The following is a 25,487-nucleotide window of genomic DNA, read 5'->3' on the forward strand; positions in this document are numbered from 1 at the left end:
TAATAAAAATGTATTCCTACTAATATTATAAACGCGAAAGTTTGTATGGATGTTTGTTACTCTTTAACGCCGCTACTACTGAAGCGATTTGGCTAAAATTTGAAAAGGAAATGGATTTTACTCTGGATTAATACATATGCTACTTTTTATCCTGAAAAAATCCATGGTTTCCCGAGATTTGCGAAAACTGATGATTTTGATGATATGAATGTTTGTTACTCTTTCACGCCTCGACTACAGAACCGATTAGCTGAAATTTGGTATTGAGATATATTATAGCCTGGATTAAACACATAGCATAGCCGAGCCGAGGCGAGAAGAGAAGTGATAGCCCAGTGGATATGACCTCTGCCTCCGATTCCGGAGGGTGTGGGTTCGAATCCAGTCCGGGCCATGCACGTCCAACTTTTCAGTTGTGTGCATTTTAAGAAATTAAGTATCACGTGTCTCAAACTCCCGCAGGATTTGAGAAAAACTGAATTCCACGCGGACGAAGTCGCGGGCGTTCGCTAGTAAATAATAATAATTAGATAATCTTAATTATAAATCACCTTTGTTTATCCTTCTTCAATTTATCACTTCGCGACGACTCAGAGCCCTTCAAAATGGCCGTCTCTTGTCTGATCGCTCGTATTCGGTTCGCTGTTATGGAGAAGAGCACCACGTTGCATACGACTAACACAAACACCGGCGTGAAGAAATACACGAGCTCGCTCATCCAGTCTGTAAACAAATGCTTTATTTATTATTCCCCGTGCTTTGCAAGGAAACACCTGGATGATAGAATATCTATTATTAATAAAATGTACACAACGTGCGATGGAACGAGCTACGCTCGCAGTGTCTCGGAGTGATCGAATCAAAAATGAAACAAAATGAATTTTTTTAAAAGATCTAGAATGAGAGATTTTTTTATTCTTTACAAATTGGCCCTAAACACCTGATGGTAATTGATGATGCAATCTAAGATGGAAACGGGCTGACTTGTTTGTTAGGAGGAGGATGAAAATCCACACCCCTTTCGGTTTCTACACAACACTGTACCGGAATGCTAATTCGCTTGGCGGTACGTCTTTGTCGGTAGAATGGTAACTAGCCACGACCAAAACCTCCCACCAGCCAGACTTGGATCAATTAAGAAAACCTCAATCGGCCCAACCGAGGACCTCCGTCTTGTATTTACAAGATTTTATGTGGATTACCACCGATTGTTGATTCTGTCGATTGTTGTTGTTTGATCGACTGACAGATGACAGACCTTCAAGATAAATAAGATCAGAAGAGAAATCGTTTCTGATTCGATCACGCAGAGAAACTCCAAGCATACCGCGCTCCATCGCCCGCTGAGTGAATTTGAGCCTCACTCGTTCACTTTACACAAAAATGGAAAGATAATCACAGTCAAGTTTAAAGGGACTTACTGTCGAACCAGCATCGACGATTCCCAAAACCCGGTGTTATGATATGATCGGGTAGATTGGTGCTGAACTGCATGCCGATGGTGACCGCCGTGAGCAAAGCCGGGATACCCCACGCGTATGCGCCGTACATTGCAAACCGTTTCTTCTCCCGTCGTTTGGTTGAGCTGCCTCCTCGATAACCACTGAAATATTACCACAAAATTAAAATATTATCGAGAAAAATAAATATTTTTATCAATCATACACGGAATTGTTAAAAAAATCAACAATTCTATACAACCTTAGGCATAAAATTGCCTTCCTGCCCTCTTTCCCGCGTATTATTTAAATATTTTTACCTTTGTGAGTGTTGCGAGGAAGCAACGCTTCCGATCCTTCGGATGAATTGCAATAAACATACAAAATATATTGTGTAAATTAAAAAAGCAGACATTTTTTCACGAAACTCATAATACGGGCATCGATTTACATTGCAAACAATAATATACATTCCAGCTATAAAATGCAATTTTTTCTACGACAAATAGGTAGTCATGCTTTTTAATACGAGCAGTAATATTTCATGATGACTATATATATACTGAAATTATAAATGCGGATAAGTCTGTCTGTCTGTTAACTTTTTACGCCTAATCGGGTGAATCGATCAATATGAATTTTGGTATATTGGTAAATGGTACTTTGAAACAAAACATAGGTCACATTTTGACCCTAAATAAAACTAAAAGGGGGTGAAATAGGGATTAAAAGTATGTATTTTCAGAGTTACAGTTTTAAAAATTTGTTCACAAATAAAAAAAAATACGAAATATTACGTGATTACATAACTCGAGAATTTTTAAAATTCAAGTGGTGAGATAGGGATTTAAAGTTTACATTGATTTCCACGCGGCCGAAGTCGCGGGCATTCGCTAATAGATAATATATTGGTAAATTCACAAAATAATATTCATTGATTTATCTAGCTACAGGTATTCTGTGATGAATTACCGGTTTACTTCACTATTTGCTAATTGATAAGATTTCCCGTAACACTTTCAGCTTTAACTGATAAAGATTTCTTTTTCATATTTTGCAATATACTGGTGTCACGAATACGATGTGAAGCAAAGAAGAAAAATATATTATTTAAAAAAAACAATGATCAACTACAATAATTAATTAATTAATACTAAGGGCACATAATATGGTAGAATTACTAATTCTACAAAATGCAGGTGACTTTCTAGGACAAACTAGTGTTCAAGCATTTTATGTTTAGGTAAATTTAAAACAGTTTCATACAAAAATTAGTTAAATAATTGTATGAAAAATATCTATTTATTAAACAGGAAACACTATGTAGCCATGCCGGTATCACGCACATAACGGCCAACGTGACGTCATGGATTGGGAACCTGCTATAGCCAGACCTATCTCATTTTGTGAATGGAGGTTGTCAGTCTACCACAGGTAAGTACGGTAGCCAATTAAGGAGTGTGGACTGTGGTCGCTTTGGAAGGTAGCCGGTTTCAAGGGTCCAGACCTGCAACGTTTTTTTTACATTACATCATACATATAAGACTCCAACTTTTTAGTTCTGTGCATTTTAAGAAATTAAATATCACTTGTCTCAAACGGTGAAGGAAAAACACAGTGAGGAAACCTGCATACCTGAGAATTTTCATAATTATCTACGTGTGTGAAGTCTGCCAATCCGCACGCTGGATTAAGGCCTAACCGCTCTCATTCTGAGAGGAGACTCGTCCTCAATAGTGAGTTGAATATGGGTTGATAATGATGATGATACATATACGCGTTTGGCCGCAATCATGCTTGATAGTAAGCGATAATGCAGCATATGGTGAAACGCGCTTGTATAGAAGATGCTTATTCACTCTTGACTTGAAGATTTCAAGAGATTGAAAACGGAAGCTGGAAGGGTATTCTATAACTTCGCAGTGCGAAGAGCTGAAAGATCAAGTACGAAGAGTCGAAAAGCTTCGTACGAGTTCATAGGACATCAACTACGTATGGAAACCTCTGCGATACAGTGCTATGGTAAAAAGGTGAATAAGAAACTCGATAGAAAAGTTACAAAGAAATCCTGTAGAAAACCGACAGGCAGGCAAGCTTTTGGCGATGCTCCTACGATTGTAATTTAGCAGTTAGCCAACGCCTCGTTAGTCGTTACCGATGAGTCTTCTAGCTCGGCGATCCACCGAGTCCAGAGTAGCGAGCTGGTATTTGGTTCATCCATCTCGTAAATGGGAGCAGTACGCCATGCACGAACGAATATAAGCTTAGTTTAGAGTAAGAAGCAGTTCCGGCGTTAAGTAGCACTTCACCTTATTGAGGATACCGAGTTTTTTACCAGCTGTTTCTGCTTTGGACTTATTGCATTCTCCAAAAAAAAAATGGGGTATTTCTGGCTATAGCTGGCTCTCGTATTATAAGTACGTCAACTAGCATACGACCATCGACATAAAATAGTACGTATGAACGGAGCAATTTGTGTCTGAACTGTTTACATATTAACATAACTAATACAATAGCTCTGAATTGATCTTACGTAAATAAAGGTTTGTCTTTTATGTTTCTAACCATTCTAAATCATTCTTCCTGCGAAGACTAATGGCCTAAAACATACGTATCTACATTTCAGGAAAATGTAGGTACGTTATTTATTGGGCAAACCAAAGGCAGACCTATTGCTACAAGCGTAGCATTTTATAAATGTACATTTCGCCTATATTTTCGTTTAATTGGCATAACCTTTTGGTCAAATATAGCATTTCTTTAATAAGCGAAGTGAAAATAAGGCTTTATAAATAAAGGTTTCCGCTACATTTTGCTTTCGAACAATCTACGCTGTAGCTGTAATCCACGTTGCTCGGTTTGTTTGTTACTTATCTCAAAAATACTCCTGCTGGCCTTTTCACTAATTTGTTCTTTATTGACAACCTATTAAAATAAACATCAAATCAAAATGAACTGAGAAATATTGGATAGAAGCAGGCGTTACTTTGCGGAAGTTCATCATGATTATATAATGATTTATTTATTTTCGCGAATGATAGCAAAATAAATAAATCATTATATGAACTGAGAAATGTCATCTACCTACTGTATGATACACGAAGTGTTGTCAGTAGGCACCGGATTAGTGTTGCCAGGTGTCCGGACAAAGCCGGACATAGTTAGGTTTTTCTATTCCGTATCCGGCCAAATTAAACGGTGTCCTGCTTGTCTCGCTTGTGTTAGGCTATACAGGCGAACGACGAGTGTGTGTGGGAACAAAATTTACGTAATAATAATAATGTAATAATGTAATAATCATGAATGCTTGATTTTACATGAAACATTATCGTACCTATTAATACTGTACACAAAATCCTCAATAATGTAGGCTGTCCGGCCTTTTCACCCAAATGTCAGGCCAAACTGATTGAAAAAGCCGGACAGCTTTTAATTTCGGCGACCTGGCAACCCCTTTTTTTTTAACGTGGGGAAATCCTCATGAGGAGACCTGGCAACCCTATACCAATTACCAGGTGACATTAATAATTGTTACGTAGAATCTCAATTTTGTATATGGCAACTAACATACGTCAAAGTTTTGCTTGCTGCAATACATTTTTAAATGCAAAGTTTTGTTTTTTTAAGCAATTGATTTTATTTGTTTGTACTTAACGACACACTATGCTCAGTTCATACCATACGTAGAATCAATACTTAGTAGACCTACGGATGTGGCCGGCAGACTAGTGGAACGGGCGCAATGATTCTGAAATCCATTGTACAATTTAAAATACTCATAATATAAACTAACTCGTCAAATATCTTAGACATAGATTTAAAAAAAAAATCGTATATTGGACGATGGCTGATTTCAGTTATTTAAAAAAAAGCTGTGTAGTTGTGTGCTGTAGGAGTATATTATTGCATGTAATGCACGACATAAATTATCATAAGAAGTGTAAGAAGAACATTTACTTGCATAATAAAGTTAAATTGTGAATGAAAACTGTCTTCTGTTACAACTTAATATTTTTAATAATAAAAAAAAACATACATACAGCCGAACGTAGAACTTCCTCTTTTTTATTTTTTTTTAATTTTTCAAATCTAAATATGAGTATATGTTCGATAAAGTCGCGTAAATACTTTATGCATGAAGGTGTGTATCGGTAGACATAAGGATCGCAGCACCTCATCTCAGCCGACAGTGACGGATTTGCCCTATACCGCCCTAGGTCCCGTAGGCCCGGGCCTAGGGCGGCCAGACGTTAGGGGCGGCCATTCGTGACCAAAAAATGTGCGAATAAGCAATGAAAAACAACATTTCATTTATTACAATAATTTCTAATTTTATTACTTTCTTTTTCTCAAGACTTGAAACTGTTTTGAATGTTTTATTTAACATGTGCAGCTATACACAATACCTTGGAAAATATACCAAATTTTGTACGACCGTTAACTATGTCGGGCCACTTTTCACTTCTAAAATTTAGATTATTTTTTTTGACAAAATCTATTAATTTTAATATAGTAGACAGGGGCGGCTGGTAATTTGGGGCCTAGGGCGGACTCTACTACAAATCCGCCACTGCCAGTAGGGTAATTTATTATCGACTAGTGGACCCGGTCAAGCTTCGCTTTGACTTATGTGCACTTCTTCCCTATCCCTACTCTACACTACTCTACCCCTATAATACCCTACCCCTTGACTCTTAAACGTTTGTATGGGAAATAGAAAAGGGTTGTTTTTATGGTTTTCCCGGCAATTATTCTAATTTTTCTCACCTTTTAAACCTTCCCTATACCTCCACGAACATTTGAAGACCAAGATAAGATAAATCCGTTCAGCCGTTCTCGAGTTTTAGCGAGACTAACGAACAGCAATTCATTTTTATATACATAGATGTATGATTCAAAACATGAGCCTGCCACTATATATATATGAAAATTATTCGTTTCTGTCCAACATATTCAACGAAATATTAACGGTTAACTCGTAGTTACCTAGTTAAAGTACTTAGCTATGTTAACTTTACTTTAAACATTGTTGACGTAATTAAGGGCTTCTACATTTTGTATTTGAGTTTTCCTAGGCAATTAGGTTTATGGCCAGAAATTCATAAATCCTTAATATCACGTGCTAGGATCATAATTAGACTAGTAAGTAACACAATCTTATAACATCAAATTATGTTTCATATTTTGGCATTTATTTTAAAGGAGCAACTGAGTTTATTGTCTCCTCAGTAGAGTCTGCCTTTTGAAGTCTTTACTAACGACTCTATTTATGTTTATAAACTTTGCCTACTTGTGTACTTACTAATACGAAATTGATTTCATTTCATTTAAATAATCCACAAGTCAGGGTTAAGGGAATTTTCCCTAAAACTGATTGAAAACAAATAGTAGATTGTTATACAAGGGACTAAAACGACCCATTATATACGAGGTATTTTTAGGGCACGAGCCGTAGGCGAGGACTGCTAAATAGAAACCGAGTTTATAATGGGTTTAGCCCCGCGTGTTACACTATACTTTTCTCTACGACTGCGAGAAAATAAAGCTCTCAACTCAATAAAAAAATCATATAAAAAAAAATTACGCATTCCACAGACAAGAAAGCTGCATTTCGTTCGAATTTCAAATGTCAATTTTGATTTAATTTTGATTTCATTAGGGCCTTAAGCTCGTATGTATGTACTCGTATAATTATGTACTCGTAGTCTCGTACCCAGTACCCAGTACCCACTTAAGAGTATTATATTCTATTTACGAACAGAACCTCCTTCGTTTCATAGAGGTCATTATTTTAGTTTGAAACTATTTACGAGTTAAACCTTTTCCGTTTTATAGTTTGCTAGTACTCGTAATAGACAAAAATTAAAAAAAAAAAACGAAATTACTTTAGCCCTTTAAAACTGAAATGCGTGTTTAGTCCCGCTGTGGAGTGGTAATATGACAGTGTTTTGAGCAAAGAGTAGTGAAAAATCAATCGATGCTGAATATTAAAAATAGCGTTTAGTATAATCACCTGAAAGTCCTCCAGATGTCGAAACACATGACGTTGAGCCAGAAAAAGCTGCTTTGGAATGCGTAATAAATGATGAAGGCTGAAACAAAATAAACCTATGTCTTAAAACTTGAACATATTTTCTATCTAGAGTGTCTAAACTAAAAATGTTTAAACGAAAAAATCTTGTAGTTCCTGATTTCGGATAAGATTTGAGTTTTTTTTTCTTTACAAGTTTTACAATCTCACAAGTGATGATGCAATCTAAGATGGAAGCGGGCTAACTTGTTAGGAGGAGGATGCAAATCCACACCCCTTTCGCTTTCTACACGACATCGTATCGTAACGCTAAATCGCTTGACGGTACGTCTTTGTCGATAGGGTGGTGACTAGCGACGGCCGAAAGCCTCCCACCACCCAGACCTGGACCAATTATGAAAAACTCAATCGGCTTAGTCGGGAATCGAACCTAGGACCTTCGTCTTGTAAATGCACAGCGCATACCACTGCGTCACGTAGGTCGTCAAAACTTTTGTATTTATAAGTATCTACGTAAGTTTATATGTACGGATGTATGTGTTATTACTGAAATCGACAGTTTTCACACAAAAATAAGCATTTTTATCACACAATTTTATTAATGTATGGGGCTCTGGGGTTACAAGAATAATGGTTTTTATAAAAAAAAACTCATAATATTATAGAAAATCACAAAGTAGCTTCGAAGATTAGCACCATTCTGTTTTATGAACTGTTATTTACCTACCTGCAGCTTTACGAAGAGTAATGGTGCTTTTCTTACACATTCTAAATAGCTTTTCTGCGGACGGTAATTTACAGCCGGTTCGCGTACCCGTGGGAATACCGGGATAATATATAGCCTATAGCCTTCCTCGATAGATGGGCTATCTAACACTGAAAGATTTTTTCAAATCGGACCAGTAGTTCCTGAGATCAGCGCGTTCAATCAAACAAACAAACAAACAAATTCTTCAGCTTTATTATATTAGTATAGATTATCAGAACCTCGCAGTTTTAACCGCGTAGTTGCCGTTCCCGTAGGAATAATGATATAAAATATAGCTGTATAGCTTTCAAACATAATACATAAGCTATATTTTATCCCCAAATCCACTTTCCACGGAGACGGGAACAAAGCGGATGAAACCGCAGGGCGACTGCTAGTTGGTTTTAAAGTAATCTATTTTACATGGTTATCTAAAAATGAACTTTTTATCTCATTTTTATCGCAGTTATAACGTCTAAAACCTTATTAATATCGGCCATCGCCGTGTCTTTAATCTTCATTGGTCGTGACCTCCTTTTGTTGTTTATCGGAATAATAATTTTGTTTCCAGTTTATTTTGGGCATCAAATATTTGACAGTAAACGTACTATGGTCTGCGTGACAACATGTGGGTAGGTAATGGGGTAGGTACTGTACTATTGCATTCTTAAAAAAGCATAACACTTCTTGCTGTCGGGCATGAAAAAAATACTACTACTCATAAGTTAAGGAAGGTCCACCACAGGGGCGTAGCTACCGCCAATGTTATGGGGCCCCCGGACAATAGGGGCCCCTTCCATGTGAAAGCAAAAATTAGTAAAATGTAGGTAATCCACAATTTTTTTTCTGTGATTAAGCGTGCGCCAAAAAGTTGGAAATATCCTATATATTGCCTACATAGGTTAAGTCACTGTCATATTTATTTTAAGCGAGCATTTTTGTTTCTTTTTTTCGAGAAATCTTTACCCTTCATTTGGGCCCCCTTGGGCTACGCCTGTGGTCCACCAATTAATAATCTATCAGGGTATGTGTATAATTACATGCTTATATGATTTGGGCACTTATAGAGGTTAAATGACAGGAGGATAACAAAACGGATTTGTAAGGCGAGGGTGAATGGAAATGTTGGAAAAAGAAGTCCAAGGCCAACATTCCTGGGAAGTCTAGGACATTATGAATGAAGGCTAGGTCTAGAGTAGGTACCTAACCTAAACCTACCCTAAACCACCGAATGTATTGTATGAAAGGATTGATCAGAATGAAAGATACGAAAGAGATAATTGCTGCAGAAATAACTGTTATTTCTGCAACAATTATTAGTGGTAACCAATTCTATTTGTTTTAAAGCTATGGTATAAAATAGGTAGAATTGGTTACCACGTCTGTTTGAAAGAACAATCTATTAACTACGAGTGCATAAATGTATAACGTTCTGCAAAGAGTTACCTAAGAGTTATGAGAAATCAGTAATTCTATAGTTACTGACGAAGCCGTAGCTAAAAAAATAAACATCTTATCCCTACATAATGACCCAATTCATGATGAAAACGTTTCGGAAGTAAAAAGAAAATAAAGAAAGGCAAAGAACATCAAAAAATGATTTAATGGTCGTATAACCGTACAATGTTTGTGGATACTTATGTCAAAAAGACTAATGCTATAAAATATCAGCCTGCTGTTTGTATCTATCCCACTCTATAGCGAGGAACAGAATGCTTGGCAATATTTTGTTCACATCCGTATGTGTCGCATGAAATAACGAAGGGTATTTTTGTATTTTTACATACTCGTAGGCAATGAAGTTAAATAGTATTAGATGTGTTATTAGGCCATGAAAAATGAGGCGATCAAAAGAGGAAATTTCCACATCTCAATGTTAGTTGTGGTCAACAACGAACGTTATTTAAACATATAGTACCTTAATATCGTCTACATTGTCGAGTAGAGTGTTCAGTAAGTGTAAAAACTACATAATAAATAAATAATGGAATTAAATACAAAATTGTGCATCTGTGCGTTCAATTTTGTAGTCTATTATTCGGATCAATTTTTGCGGTGATTTTGTAGGGACGTAACCGATCTATGTTATAAAATTATCATTGCTCGTAGGGATACTTACGTAGTCATTAACGATAGCTCTACGATGCATTTTCATACAATAATATGTCATTCGTCATAGGATATACTCATATTCCTATGTATTTCGCAAGTTCGCAGTTTTAATCCCAAGCTCTACTTGGTGGTTTGAACGTATAACGAACTAATGATTTTAAACTTATTTCGTGGTTGTTCATTATGAATGATATTTAAACGGGTACATACCACGATAAAACGACGAGATTTTTATGTCTGCGATAGCTGATCACATTCTACAACCGGGAACTAAACATTGGATTGAGATCCATAATCCACGCATTATTTCCACGGACCGCCACTATATACCCCGAGTAGTTCGAGAAGCCATTGAAATTCGAAAATACAAAAAAAAATTTCAATCGGGAAGATGGTTTCAAACTAGCCAGCGAGTGGAACCCGGTGGTAGAATTGTGCAAACCAAGAGGGCGCCGCGATACGCATAATAACAAAAGCGATGTCGTGAGTGTGGTTTGCCTAAACAGCCAAAAACACGAGGTCGTTGAAAAAAGAAAAAGAACAAGAAAGAGGGTAGATCGATTTTGCCCCTAACAGCTGACTTCACTTCTCATCTCGCAACTTCAGCCCGTCGTGACCACGATCCATGCAACTGGGTCGAAATATCGACAATAAAAATCTCGTCGTTTTATCGTGGTATGTACCCGTTTAAATATCACGTATAACGAACGTTTAAAAATCGCTTTATTCATCAGTGAAGGGAAAGAGTAAACCTGCATGACAGAAGTTCAGCTAACATCATCATCATCATCATTAATCATCATCATCATCAACATCATCATTTACAGCCGACGGACGTCCAGTGCTGGACATAGGCCTCTTGCATGGACTTCTAAACTAAACGGTCTCGAGCCGCCAGCATCCAGCGGCAGCAAACCTGCTTTATGTACTTACTTAATCCTTTGAGGTTGAATTTGCTCTGAATTTGGGATTTTATTGAATATTGGACTATATTTTAAAGGACTTTAGGTTTATTGTTCTTCACCAATAATTCTAAAACTGCCGAAGCAAAATTCGCCAGTTTTTAAGTGACATTTTCTACATGATTGTGCGTCCTTGTATTTTAAGAAATTACAAAACTATATAAAAAAACGTATATCATTGACAACCCATGTTCGGCTAACTGTTGAGCACGAGTCTCCTCTCAGAATAAAAGGGGTTAGGCTATCACGCTGGCCAATTACAATTATTACACCTATCTATCTATAAATATGAAATAGGGACATTGTTTCAGAGAACCACTCAATAATCAAGTAAACCTTGACGAGGCATATCATCCACTTAATACAGGCGTGCCCTACATCGATGTTTAATAAAATTAATGTGCGGGTATTAATAATTAATTACACAGTGACTGACGCTAATGGCATGAGTGCCATATTTTTGAATTACGAATAAAAGGAGCGGTTACAAATTAATTTCGTTAACTTTGATTGTGTCGTGTCGAGTAGAAAATAGATTAGTTACATAGCATTACCTATCTGTAATTAAATATTATTTATTATGTAGCTTTATGTATGTGATAGACAGTATATGAGCCGGGATAGCCCAGTGGATCACACTGCCTTCAATTCGGAGGGCGTAGGTTCGAATCCGGTTCGGCGCATGCACCTCCGAATTGTCAGTTTTGAAAATTTCAAGAAATTAATCATGTGTCTCAAGCGGTGAAGGAAAAACAGCGTGAGGATATCTGCATAACTGAGAATTTTCTTAATTATCTGAGTGTGTGAAGCCAATCCACACTGGGCCAGCGTGGTGGACTATTAGTCTATAAAATAACCCCTCTCATTCTGACTCGTGCTCAATAGTGAGCCGAATATGGGTTGTTAATGATGATGATGATTTGAAGATATGTATACAAAATTCAAAGCCATTTTTTTGAAGATATGTATACAATACCATGGTATATGCGTTCGACTGCGATCCCCGCCTGCTGAATTATTGTCATTACTACTGCTAACAAATTCTCTCTTTAAATATGACATTACTATGTATTAATATTTAAAAAAAAACTAACTATGATGTCAACATTTCATTCTACTTTAAGATATTAATCATTATATCTTATATCTATCTACGAGTACACTCGGCTTTGTCTTTTGGGACCAAAATATTTAAGTTGTGACGAAGTTATTTCCTACTCTATGGTCCCGCGTCGGTCAAAAGTTGCGAGAACCTTAACTTCCTGGTAAAAATACCTATAATGTAGAAACGGAACAAATACCTAGTTACGTATAACTACTCCATGTCATTTGTTTAATGCAGGCGCACCCTCACCTTGCTTGAATAGAATTAATTAATGTAATAAAAAGAATTGCAAACGCCGAGGGTGATGTGAAATTGTGATTATGGCTTACACATGCACGTGTTAACTACTCGCTGTCCGCTAAGTAATCATACAAACAGTATAAGCTTGTCGTATAAATAGTTCATTATGTAGATACATTAAAAGCTGTTTATTATTTTTATTAAAAATTTTTGCTAGAGTCAAGTGTCCCCGCCCTCTAACGGCTATACATACGGTTATTTATGAATACGTAAAAAATCACGAAAGTAGGATATATCATGAAATTACAAGCAAAACTATAAAGTTTAGAAATAGAAATTAGAAATTGCTATTTAAAGTTTTTCACTACTGTGGAAGAAAGTGATTACCACAATACAGGGAATCCTAGTGTGGAGATCACAGACCTATGTAAATTATTTTTATGTGTACTAGTGAATCAATAAATATTATTATTATTATTATTATTATTATTTAAAGATTTATAGTCGACCAACTTAAAAAACGTAATTGGAAATAGAAAATTACATACTAATTCCGTTGTTAATTAAATATATAAATAGATAAAGTTGTCAGTAAGATAACTGAGAGTCTGTTAACTAGAAAGCTGAAATTTCGTATGGATATATTGTGTGCTATGTATATTAATTACGCCTATAAGATGGTAAACAGAAAATTTGAAAATCAAATTGTTTTGGGGTTCCGTTCGTACATTCAAGTGAAGATGATTGTCGTTGTCTATTCTATTCGATAACGGTTTACAGTGCTATTTTAATCTACGGAACCCTACACTTCGCGTGGCCCGAGACGCACTTGGCTGGTTTTTTTTTTCATTTAAAGACCATGTCATTTAGATAATAAGTTTTTTATCTCTCTCCCCAGATCTCCGTGGGCGGACACTAATGACCTCTCTGAACTTGTGAAAACAATTATCACTGCTGTTTCCTTCTTAATTGTTTAGAAGGGATGAAGATTAGTTGATAAAGTTATCTTAAAAGATACTAAAATACAAAGTTACATTTGGAATTTATACATATTTACTGAGTCAGTGATAGCCCATTGGATATGACCTCTGCCTCCGATTCCGGGAGGTGTGGGTTCGAATCCGGTCCGGGGCATGCACCTCCAACTTTACATATCACCAACTTTACAAATTAAATATCACGTGTCTCAAACGGCTCTTTTTCCGCAATCATTACAATTAGTATAAAACAAAGTCGTTTTGTCTGTCCCTATATATGCTTAAATCTTTAAAACTACGCAACGGATTTTGATGCGGTTTTCTTAATACATAGAGTGATTAAAGAGGAAGGTTTATATGTATAATAACATCCATGGTTCCCGCGGGATTTGTGAAAGGCAGGAATCCACGCGGACGAAGTCGCGGGCGTCCGCTAGTTAATGAATAAGCTAATGCGTTATTTAAGCTCGAATTGACTGAAGTGCATTTTTATAAACCTTACTCCAAAATTGTATGTGTTGTACCATAGCGGAAATAAAAGAAAATATTTGTTTTAACTATTTTTGATTATACAAATCTACGAATTTACTTTAATTCTTTCGAAATAATATTCATTATCTCCCAAGAAATGTTTTCAATGCAGTAATCGATTTGACGTTTACTGTCAATTGTCATGTCATAGTTCCTTTAAGGGCGCCATCTTGATATAACTCAAAAACTTGGGTTTTAATTTTATTTATTTGATTTTATTTATTCACATATATTCACTTTAATAAATTTTAATAAGATTCTTGTATTTTTTAAATTTTAATAATACCGGGTACAAGACTGGACCTGAAATCGACCATCTCCTTTTCAAGGTTGATCGTTTCTAGGTGATACCCCACACTATACCTATCACATGCAAAGCAAACACATTAAAACAGTTGATTTGCTCGTAATTTTCATATAGCGTGTTCATTTGACGGTATTTTGTCGTGCATTGTGAACTTTGCTCACCTTTACACTTGAACTAGAAAACTAGAACTAAAAAGTAAACGTACCTAAATCGATAAACCAGTAAGTAGCACAAATTACGAAACTTTTTTTAGTCATAGGTTTGTCTTCAATGACTGACAGTCAACAATTTTTTTCACTAGCTGATGCCGCGCGGTTTCACCCGCGTGGTTCCCGTTTCCGTAGGAATATGGGGATAATATAGCCTATAGCCTTCCTCGATAAATGGGCTATCTAACATTGAAATAATTTTTCAAATCGGACCAGTAGTTCCTGAGATTAGCGCGTTCAATCAAACAAACAAACTTTCAGCTTTATAATATTTAACGTGCCTATAAAATCTCTACTGAGCTCACACCATTTTGTGTTTACTTACAATGTGTTTACACTTTTTGAACACACAACTCTATATTGTAGACAATACTTATTTAAGTATCAATTGATAAAATAACTTTCGTTGTTTACTATGCGACTAAATAAATTAAATTAGGATACTTAATAATTAGCACTAGACATGTCTAACAGTATAAAATCTTTACTGACAGTGCATTTATGTGATTGGAAACAAGGAGTACCTTTACCTTAGTACGAGTATAATACAAAATATCATTAGGTAGTTATTTTAATGACTTTTTTGAGTAAGTATAACAATTCGTTAATTTTGTTTGCAACTAACATGGTAGGTAGATATACCTACAATAATTTTTATCAATAATAATCATGCATGTTATACAATATAATTTAAAATTGCGTAATCTTTTCAACATTTTTAACCTCTAACATCAATTAACCCCCATTAAAATTGGGAGACCAATTCTACGCTTGCGATAAATTAGGACGCATTAGCGATAACCACCTATCTGATATTATATTTTACTGTTCCCAATTACCCTATCTTTAAGCCATGCCATTACCTACATACCGAAATATTTTTATTATAACTGCATACAGTTGCGGCCAAAACGGCATCGAATAGTGGAGCCTAAGACCTAGTCCTCCGGTTTAATATTATGATATTCTTTCTTCCAAGAGATTGAAACCGAATATTAACATCAGGTAGTGATAATGCATCTACCAGACAAAATGTATATATCGTCCTAAGAATTGAAACAGCATGGTGGGTCTAAACTCTAAGCTGCAAATCGCGTCACAAAGAGGCCATTAAAGAGAGGCTAGGTGATGATTCTTTTCCATTCTTTTAGTCAGCTAAAAGTGCACTGGAATTTCGTAAACATGTTACATTTGTATAAAACTTTGTGATTTTTTTTCTGTTGGTAGGACGTTATTTTCATTGTAACTTACTGAACCTATTTTCATGAAAATTAAATGGGACCAATCTGGAAGTATCTCTTTCAAGCAAAAAAAGAATTTTTGAAATTGGTTAAGAAATTACGAATTTATGCGGTAACAAACATAAAAAAAACATACGCGTCGTATTGAGAACCTCCTCCTTTTTTTGAACTCGGTTAAAAAGAATAACCCACGCAATGAGTCGAAACAGTGTTTGAAACGGAGAAAATATATTTCAAGAAAATATGGGTCAAGCCCTACTTAATCTACGGATTACGAATACCTTGAATGTGGTAGATATAAACTTCTGTAAAGTAATGAAACTTGGGGTTTTAAGTGCTACTTAATTATTATACGAACGGAAGCAATATCTTAAAACTCATCGGTTTCCAGAAAGTTTTCTGTGATGACCAAGAGAAAATTCTTTGAAATGTCGCATCAAAGATAATTATTATTAGTTATTGCTAAAATTAATACTATACTAATATGGCATGGCACTTTATTTATTACAAAACATGGTAAATATCATAACGGTAAATTATAATTATTAAATAGGTACTAGGAGACGCCGTACGTAAAACTGCTATATGTGGCTATATCATTAGACAGAAATTTTTATTTATATCTTCCATAAAGTTTATCTCTATTATTGAGCCACATACCAAAGTAGGACATTTAATATATCGAAATGAATAATATAATTGGTTAGTAACATGTTCGTTAATGAAATGAAAATTGGCATTGTTCTCACTTTTTTTAAAAAGAATATTTGCCATATAATATTAGCAACATTCCCATTCACCTCCAACTAGTCGGGAAAGACTGTGAATAGACCAACGGAGCAGGGATCGAACCACCACCCCTCAATGATTGAGGCTTATTTGGTAAACTGGATAAATAAAGTCATAAAGACTCATACCTACCTCTTCGAGTCATTACGACTCACAGGTCGTGTCTCATTCATCCAGGTATACTGTGGTAATTTCGAACATAATATGTAAGCACTTCGAGATGGATCGTATCAGTAAATAGCTGCCATTATATGTTCAGTTATTTATTGGGGCAATACGTTAACATCAGCAGGTTTACGTCCCACAACGGCTGAGCTTTATTAAATATTAACCAGACCATAACTCAACACCGAAAATATATTTGGCCTGAAACGTAGCTTCATACGACATCTGTGCTCACGACCTTAGTTCATAAAAAGAATATTGTAAGGTTAAATCAATTTCATTTTTCTAGAGACGTGTTAACTCAGTGCAGGGTTTCTCAAAGTGGGGTACGCGCTATTTGAAGGCAGGGGGTTCGCAACAAAATTTACGTAATAGTGGCTTGTTAACTGATACCGAGTCAAAATTAAGGTTCAAATTGCCCAAAATTACTCCTAACATTGAATCCATTTGCGACAATAAACGAACACACCCATCACATTAATATTACAAAGACTACTTTTACTACTTTATGTGTTAAGTTTTATTGAAATAAAAAAAACCTTAACCCTTATTTTCTTCAACAGTCAAATTAATATTTTTATTGGGGGGGGGGGGGGGTTTCATTAGTTAATAAACGGTAAGCAGTGGATATGACCTTTGCCTCTCACCTGAAGGTAAGTGATGATGTAAAGCCTCCCAGACACACCAGCACAACCTGGACCAATTAAGTAAACCTCAGTCAGCCCAGAACCCAGGGCCAGGTCTTGTAAATCCACAGCGCTTACCACTGCGCCACGGAGGCCGTCAAAATACCTTAATTTTTTTATTAACTATACAATATTTTATTGGATAGGTACTTTTAGTTTTAACATAATCTTTAAATATAAGCAGTAGGGTAGTGCACCGTCAGTTAAAATGAGTTGAATAAAAAAACAATTACTTATGTTAAAATTTCGTTTAAATTATCGTGATTCGTGAGTGTTATAGTATATTAAAAAAATAAAACACGGCTAACACTCGCATGACTAGTTTCAAACCCATTCGGGGTCCTTAGTCATGAGCTGGTTCTAGCAACGCATCGAATTATTACATCAATATTCATTTCGTGAAATAGTCATACCTATGACGTAGCATCCAGTCATGGCCACGCCGACTTGTCCAGTATGCAGCTTGAGGTAGGCTAGGAAGGGGTAGGCGACGATGAGCCCCCCGCAATACGCCATCAAACACATGCCGTGAAGGTTCCGCAGCTCCGGGATGAAGGCGTACACGAGGAACGTAGCCAAGAGGAACGGCACAGAGAGCATTAGACCTGGAACATAAATAGTTCTTAGGCTGGTTTTAGAGCCACGCTGACAAGACGAAATGTATGAACTCCTAGGCATAAGTGGGCACCGTTAATTAAATAGTTAATTTCGTTAATCGTTAATCTGCTACAAAAACAGTAGCTTCACATTTCGAAAGAATTAACGCAATATAAGTACGCCGTATAAAGTTTATAGATGGTTCGTAGCGCCTAAACTATTCATCTAATGATTTTAAACTTATTTCGTGCTTGTTCATTATGAAAATTATTTAAACGGGTAGAATTGTGCAAACCAAGAGGGCGCCGCGAAACGTCTAATAACAAAAGCGATGTCGTGAGTATGGTTTGCCTAAACAGCCAAAAACGCGAGGTTGTTGAAAAAAGAAAAAGAACAAGAAAGAGGGTAGATCGATTCTGCCCCTAACAGCTGATGTCAACTAACTTTAGCCCACAGGCTAAACTAAGCTAAGTTAATACCTACCAGTACTACAGAATTCTTGTATTGAATTTCCAAGCTTGAAACTCGGTTCGTTAGCCATTTGTCAATTTCATACAAGACTGTTTGCTCTGTGTACCTAACATTAGTTACCCGAAATACGAGACATGACTGATACAAAGCTATCAATATATGTGTAGACACAGGATGTATGACCAAACCAAATTAGTAATTACTACTAATTTTCAGATAACAAGATTGTGAGATTACTTAACGGCCTCCGTCCACCACCACGTGTGACCACGTGACCACCCTACCGACAAAGACGTACCGCCATGCGATTTAGCGTTCCGGTACGATGCCGTGTAGAAACCGAAAAGGGGTGTGGATTTTCATGCTCCTTCTAACAAGTTAGCCCGCTTCCATTTTAGACTGCATCGTCTCTTAGCCTCAGGTGAGCTTGTAGTCAAGAGCTAACTTGTAAAGAATAAAAAAAAAAGGTCAATGGTTGAATAGACACATATTATCATTGGTCGATGTCATACTGACAGGCGAAATAGGTATGATGACTGTTTTTAAAATTGTATATAAATTAGGAGTATGCTAATAGTAAAGCAATTTTACAAAAGTAACTGGGTATTTGCGATCATTACTTTCGGAGCTACAAGAAAGTAAAGGGTCAGATTTGCGTCGAAGCCGCGGATCCCTGAAAAACGCCCCATACTAAACGGAACGATTTAATGACGTCGTAGGTCCATAATGATCGTTAGATTTGTATGGGCGGTCAAACAAAATTACTAATATCTTTGATATTTGTGCATTCAAGTTTATAGGTCACATTTAATGTAAGGAAGCTAAAACTGTATGAATTTTCATTTATTTACAATAAAAGATTTTTAACAGATTTTGAAATTTTATAATCTTATTTATTTTGCAAATATCCAGTCAATCTTTGCTTTTTATGTATAAAAGTTAACATTGACCTTATTTACCCGAATGTATCATAAAAATCAATATATTCAAACCTAGTCATCATCCCAATTGCCTGAACCGGCAGATCAAATGTCCAACGATGACGTCACGTACAATATCGCGACTGTCATCGGGAGTCGATATATGCGAACTTTGAATGCATGTACAATCATAACTATTTGGTATTTTTAAATAAAACAAAAACCAATGCATTCGTATATATAAAATCTTTAATGTAACGAAGTTTCAAATGATTTTGCATGCGTAGTAAAATTGTCCATTAGCGGGAACTCCAAATACAATAAATACTTCTCGTAACAGTGCCGCAGCGAACGTGCTAATGAGGTTAACAAGTTTAAGATAATTATTAACTTAAAGTTTTTTACCCATTAGTCATTATTTTTACCCTGCAAGGGTTATGTTTTTCACGCGTATCTTGTATGTATGTTATATTCTAAATTACCTCATATCTTCCAAACCGCTGAACTGATTTACGTTATTAAGATATCGTTAAATTTGTCTTAATAACCCAAGTGTTCTTGGATAGGTGAAATTTAAAAAAATGGATTTCAATATAGTATATCATGGCCATATTAAAGAAAACGATATTTCCGTCATTTAAAGACCAATTTTGAAAATTCTTTTTTTGTTTAGAAGGATTTATTAATCGCTATACTTTAGGTGCGAGAAGGTTAGGCAGTCTGGTTTTTTATTTTTTTAATTATTGTCAAAGTCACAGACACATTATACAAAGTAACGAGTATATTCTCAGGCTGTGGTCTGCAATCAATAGATGCCAAAATCCTCAGTCCTTGAGCCAGTATTGGAGGAGTAATTTTGTATTTTGTAGAATTTGTACGTATAGCATACCTACTATACGGCCAGCGGCGAAAAGTCCATACAGGCCGATTCCCACCGGGTTACCTTTTAAAAATCCATACATATACATATATTCACTAGCGAATGCCCGCGACTTCGTGGAATTCAGTTTTTCACAAACTCTGCGGGAACTATGGATTTTTCCGGAATGAAAATTATCGAAAATAAACCTATTTCCATTCTAAATTTCAGTAAAATAGCAGCACAAAGAAGGAACAAACATACACACACACAATATTAGTGTGATGTGATTATTGTAATGCATATGTATGGATCTACGAGAAACCGGAGTTTCTATCAATCGGTATGAATTTCCATAAATCAATTCCATCCTTTGCCACTGGTAGGTTCCTACCCTAGTCAAAGTCTTGTGTACGCCACGCAACTGTTCACAGTAAGTTTGTATAGCTTATATTATTAGATTATACTTACTGTAAATTGCATACTTACGCATGGCACTATTCACAGTATAGAGGGCAAATTAATTCAGGATGTGGTTTATCGATGTCAGGGTTCCCAACTTAGGGGTTTTCCCCCCAGATTTAGGGGGCAAATAAGTAAAATGGGATTTTTTAGGGGTCTGAAATTTTTATTTAATGACACTTTAATATTTTTAAATTTAATATAATTTTAATATTTCTTTCTTGACCGAGCGACTTATAACGATATTACGTTATTCTACAACCACTCTGAGGCAACTGGCGGCAATTTTCATCGAATAAAAAACATTGTTAAATTTATTCATTGTCAACATGTATGATTGCAAAAAATCTGAATCTTCAGATAAAGACGTAATATTTTGTCTGTATTAAATATAGACTTTTGAAACATATTACAGCATATTATTTCTAAATTATTATGAATTTATATTTTTAGGGAGACAACTCAATAATTAAGGCGATTTTAGGGGTTTTTGACTCAAACTTTTGGGATAAATAATTTGGAGAGTTGGTAACACTAATCGATGTGGGTAACACAACATTCGTTCAAGTTAATAGACGAGCCCAATAAAAGACAGTAACGTTTTATTGGGATCGTCAGTTTACCTACAACAAATCACTAGGTATGTAGCTGGCTAGGCACGCACGTCAAACATTTAGTGCTAATAAAGTGTAACAACATTATTAAACCCAACGATATTTTATATTAATTATATCGTTGATTAGTCCAGTCTACGATTAACAATCTATAGTGATCCACGGCTCGAAACAAAGTAGGTCTATTATATAGATACTCTTCAGAATTTATAGCACTGTTACACATGCTCTAAAATAGCATGCTAAAAACGTGCTATTAAGTATGTTCCATACGAGCATGCTTATCATCAGTTTACATTTGCTAGCATAAGCATGCTATTTTTAAGTATGCTCCTGAATAAGCATGCTCAAAGCAAACATTTCAATTACACATGCTAATTTGTATCTATCACTCTCTGTCTATAGTGTCGTGTTAGACAGGGAGAGATGAAGGTGAAGAGAATACAGAATAGTAATGCTCATCGACTAGCATACTCAATAAGCAAACTTGTTCAGACGCGCTAAAAGCACCAACTGCGCAGCAATTAGCATGCTCATAAATCGCACGACTGTTGATTATTGAGCAAGCTCAAAATAAGCATGCTCATTATTAGCAATGTTGCGATACACATGCTAATAAGTAGCAACTGTTCAATAGTAGCGTGCTTTCATGCTTGAAATGAGCATGTGCAACAGTAGCTTTACAACATTTTTGTTAATAGGAATCTGAAAATTAAAAATGTAGGTAAGGTGCTAAATATTCAATACAAGAAATTTTTGGTGAAAAAGTTTTTTTTTAAAAAGTGTGCACTGTGCACATTCCAAATTGTTCTTCAAAATGTTTTATGTACGTATATAACATATTTAATTCTATAAAATCGTTGAGGAGCATAGACCAGCTGTCATAGACTAATAAACTTTGAACTTTCATAAAATGATTTTTTATCTTACCGACGCCATAAGCGATGAAAAGTCCGGGGCTGTCACCGTTGGAGTTTTGGTCCGGGTAGCAAACTCCTCCCACTAATCTGGACTTGGGGGAGCTGTCGTCCAACTTCATGTCGAGGCAGAACCTCACCGGGGAGTGCCATTGTAGCACGTTATTGGCTATTTCAAATAACGTCCCGTTCTGTGAAAATAATAAATTGTATTAATAACCAAAATACCTCAGTACCTACTTCATCATTACCAGCCTAACGGCCTACAGGGTATAGCCTTATCATCATCATTAAAAATTACTACGGCTCACTATTGAGCACGAGTCTCCTCTCAGAATAAGAGGGGTTAGACCTTAGTCCACCACGCTGGCCTAATGCGAATTAGGAGACTTCACACACGCAGAGAATTAAGAAAATTCTCTGGTATGTAGGTTTCCTCACGACGTTTTCCTTCACCATTTGATATTTAATATCTTAAAATACGCATAACATTTCATTTAATTTTTCATTTCATTCATAACTGAAAAGTTAGAGGTGCATCCCTCGGATGAGATTCGAACCTACGCCCTCCAAATCGAAGGCAGAGGTCACGTCTCTTCTCATGGTCTTATGGGAGTAGAGGGGATTGGAGCTTAGGACCACCACGCAGCTCCAAAGTGTGTTGGCGGGCGCTATCAGGTCTAACACCTGATAGCGCCCGCCTAACACCTGTTAGTGTTAGTAATAAAGACCAGGAATGGCGGCATATTGTAATCTCCGAGGCATGGGGTTTAACACTAGCAACTTCCTGCTGAGAATTTCAACTGCATATCAAAAACCTAGTAAGTTAAAACTTAGTAAGTGTAATGTGATTATTATTTAAACGGGTACATACCACGATAAAACGACGAGATTTTTAACCGACTTCCAAAAAGGAGGAGGTTCTACGTTCGGCTGTATTCTTTTTTTTTAATGTCGATATTTCGACCCAGTTGCATGGATCGTGGTCACGGCGGGAAAGAAGTTGCGAGATGCGAAGTTGACATCAGCTGTTTGGTGGCAGAGGTTGTTGTAAAAAGAAAAATAACTAGAAAGAGGGTAGATCCCTCTTTCTAGTTATTTTTCTTTTTACAACAACCTCGCGTTTTTGGCTGTTTAGGCAAACCACACTCACGACATCGCTTTTGTTATTAGGCGTTTCAGGGCGCCCTCTTGGTTTGCACAATTCTACCACCGGGTTCCACTCGCTGGCTAGTTTGAAACCATCTTCCCGATTGAAATTATTGTATTTTCGAATTTCAATGGCTTCTCGAACTACTCGGAGTATATAATGGCTTGGAAATAATGCGTGGATTATGGATCTCAATCCAAAGTTTTAAAATAATTAGTGTATAAATGTGGCCTAAGGTGGAACGCGCTTACCTAGAAGATGTCTATTCACTCTCATCTCATTCAAGTATCGCGTAAATAAATAAAAGCAGTTATTTTAAAATTTTATTCATACGAGTATGTATTGATTGATGCATTGATTTTGAGCCACATCATTACACGAGAAAAGGAACCACAGACAATAGAAACAACGCTGCGTTCTGAATACAAATCTATATCTCAATAGTAACACACATTTTTTTTCAATAGGTAAGTAGTTGTCTCGTATGTAATAACGGAAGTACGTAGGTATGATCCGAAAAGATATTAATGATTGAATCTATATTCGTTATGGTTTGCAAGTCATTTAAATACAACGTTTCTCGGTATATTACCTACATGAAAAAAGTTGTCTATTATTAAGAATAATGTACCAAGCAATAAAATAAGTTGCTCCCGCGTAGCCTGTACCATTACTTACAATTTATGGATGTTTATTTTATAATTGGGCTACTAACTACCCTTACATGATTATGCATTTTAGGGTTCCGTAGTCCACAAGGAACCTTTATAGTTTCGCCATATCCGTCTGTCTGTCCGTTCTTCCTGTTTATCGCAGAGACTTACTACTAGAAAGCTATAGATTAGTATGAACACAGAATACAAAATACCTATGTACAAGTACTTACAGAAGATTCACTCCGCAACGTCATTAGAATAAATAGCGACTCTCGCTACGACACAATAAAGCGCAAATCAGTTCGAAGAAAATTATTAGACTACCGTTTTATTCACCTACAGCTATTATTATTAAATACATCTATTCAAACATCGTTAGGGTTGTATTCAAATACAAAATACTTAATACTAGATTTAACTCACGGCTATGTTCGCGTGCTTTTTTGAAAAAATAAAAAAAACAGTGAGTGCGTCACACAAAAACACTTAACCTTTTAAATATTCATCCACATTACGTAATGCAGAAAAAATTTAATATTTTACAATATTTGCCCTACTCTCCGAAGATATGCCTATAGTACCGTGTATTTTGTCTAAGAAACTAAACTTGATTAAGAATGATTGGTACGAGTACATGGGAATGCTATCTAGTATCTGCTACGACGCGAACTAAAAAAATAGTCTAGGAGCAGCAACAAAATCACAATGTTGTACAACGCAGACTATCTTTACCTAATATTATTTTAAAAAATCTATAAACCATCCTAATCGGTTCAGCAGTTAAGCAGCGAAAAGGTAACAGACAAAAATGAGAACGAAACTGTTTTTATTTAATCTTACATACGGATTATTTATAAAATTCAAATTAAGAAATTGATCATGTCAAGTAGGCTTAGTTTACAACGTTTCAAAACGTGAAGACGATCTGTTTGTAATAAGTTTACTATCAGTTCGAAAGGCAGAAACCAGAAAAAAACACAATAAGGGATTAAATATTATTATCGTTTACAATATTTTTACTTCCTGCGTGATTCATACAGCTAAAATTCAAATAGGTGTTTACTACTTTCCTAACTATACTTTAACAAGCCACAAACTTATATTAGTATTAATCTACAATAGATATTTTGACTTTAGATGTAAAATAATTAGCATTTTTTAATTTTTGACATTTTTAATCTTTTTGATAATTACCTTTTTAGTTTTTAGTTTTACCAATTGACGTTATTAATCTTTAAAAAATAATTGACATTTTCAATTTTTAACTTTTAATTAAACTGTTTTTTGGCAATTTTTCCC

General features: G+C 35.8%; 1 protein-coding gene across 1 annotated transcript in view; it reads right to left on the minus strand.

Moving 5' to 3' along the window:
* The window catches only part of LOC112049262 (G-protein coupled receptor Mth2-like), a 49,027-nt gene that overhangs the window by 7,485 nt on the left and 16,055 nt on the right, over positions 1–25,487 (minus strand). The window contains exons 2-6 of the mRNA XM_052885337.1: positions 22,396–22,573; positions 17,956–18,147; positions 7,453–7,531; positions 1,422–1,603; positions 552–723 (exon numbers count right to left, since the gene is read on the minus strand). Coding sequence (XP_052741297.1) covers positions 552–723; positions 1,422–1,603; positions 7,453–7,531; positions 17,956–18,147; positions 22,396–22,573 — 803 coding nt within the window. The remainder of the gene's footprint in view (positions 1–551; positions 724–1,421; positions 1,604–7,452; positions 7,532–17,955; positions 18,148–22,395; positions 22,574–25,487) is intronic.

This window comes from Bicyclus anynana, chromosome 14 (assembly GCF_947172395.1).
Source record: "Bicyclus anynana chromosome 14, ilBicAnyn1.1, whole genome shotgun sequence".
NCBI lineage: Eukaryota > Metazoa > Arthropoda > Insecta > Lepidoptera > Nymphalidae > Bicyclus > Bicyclus anynana.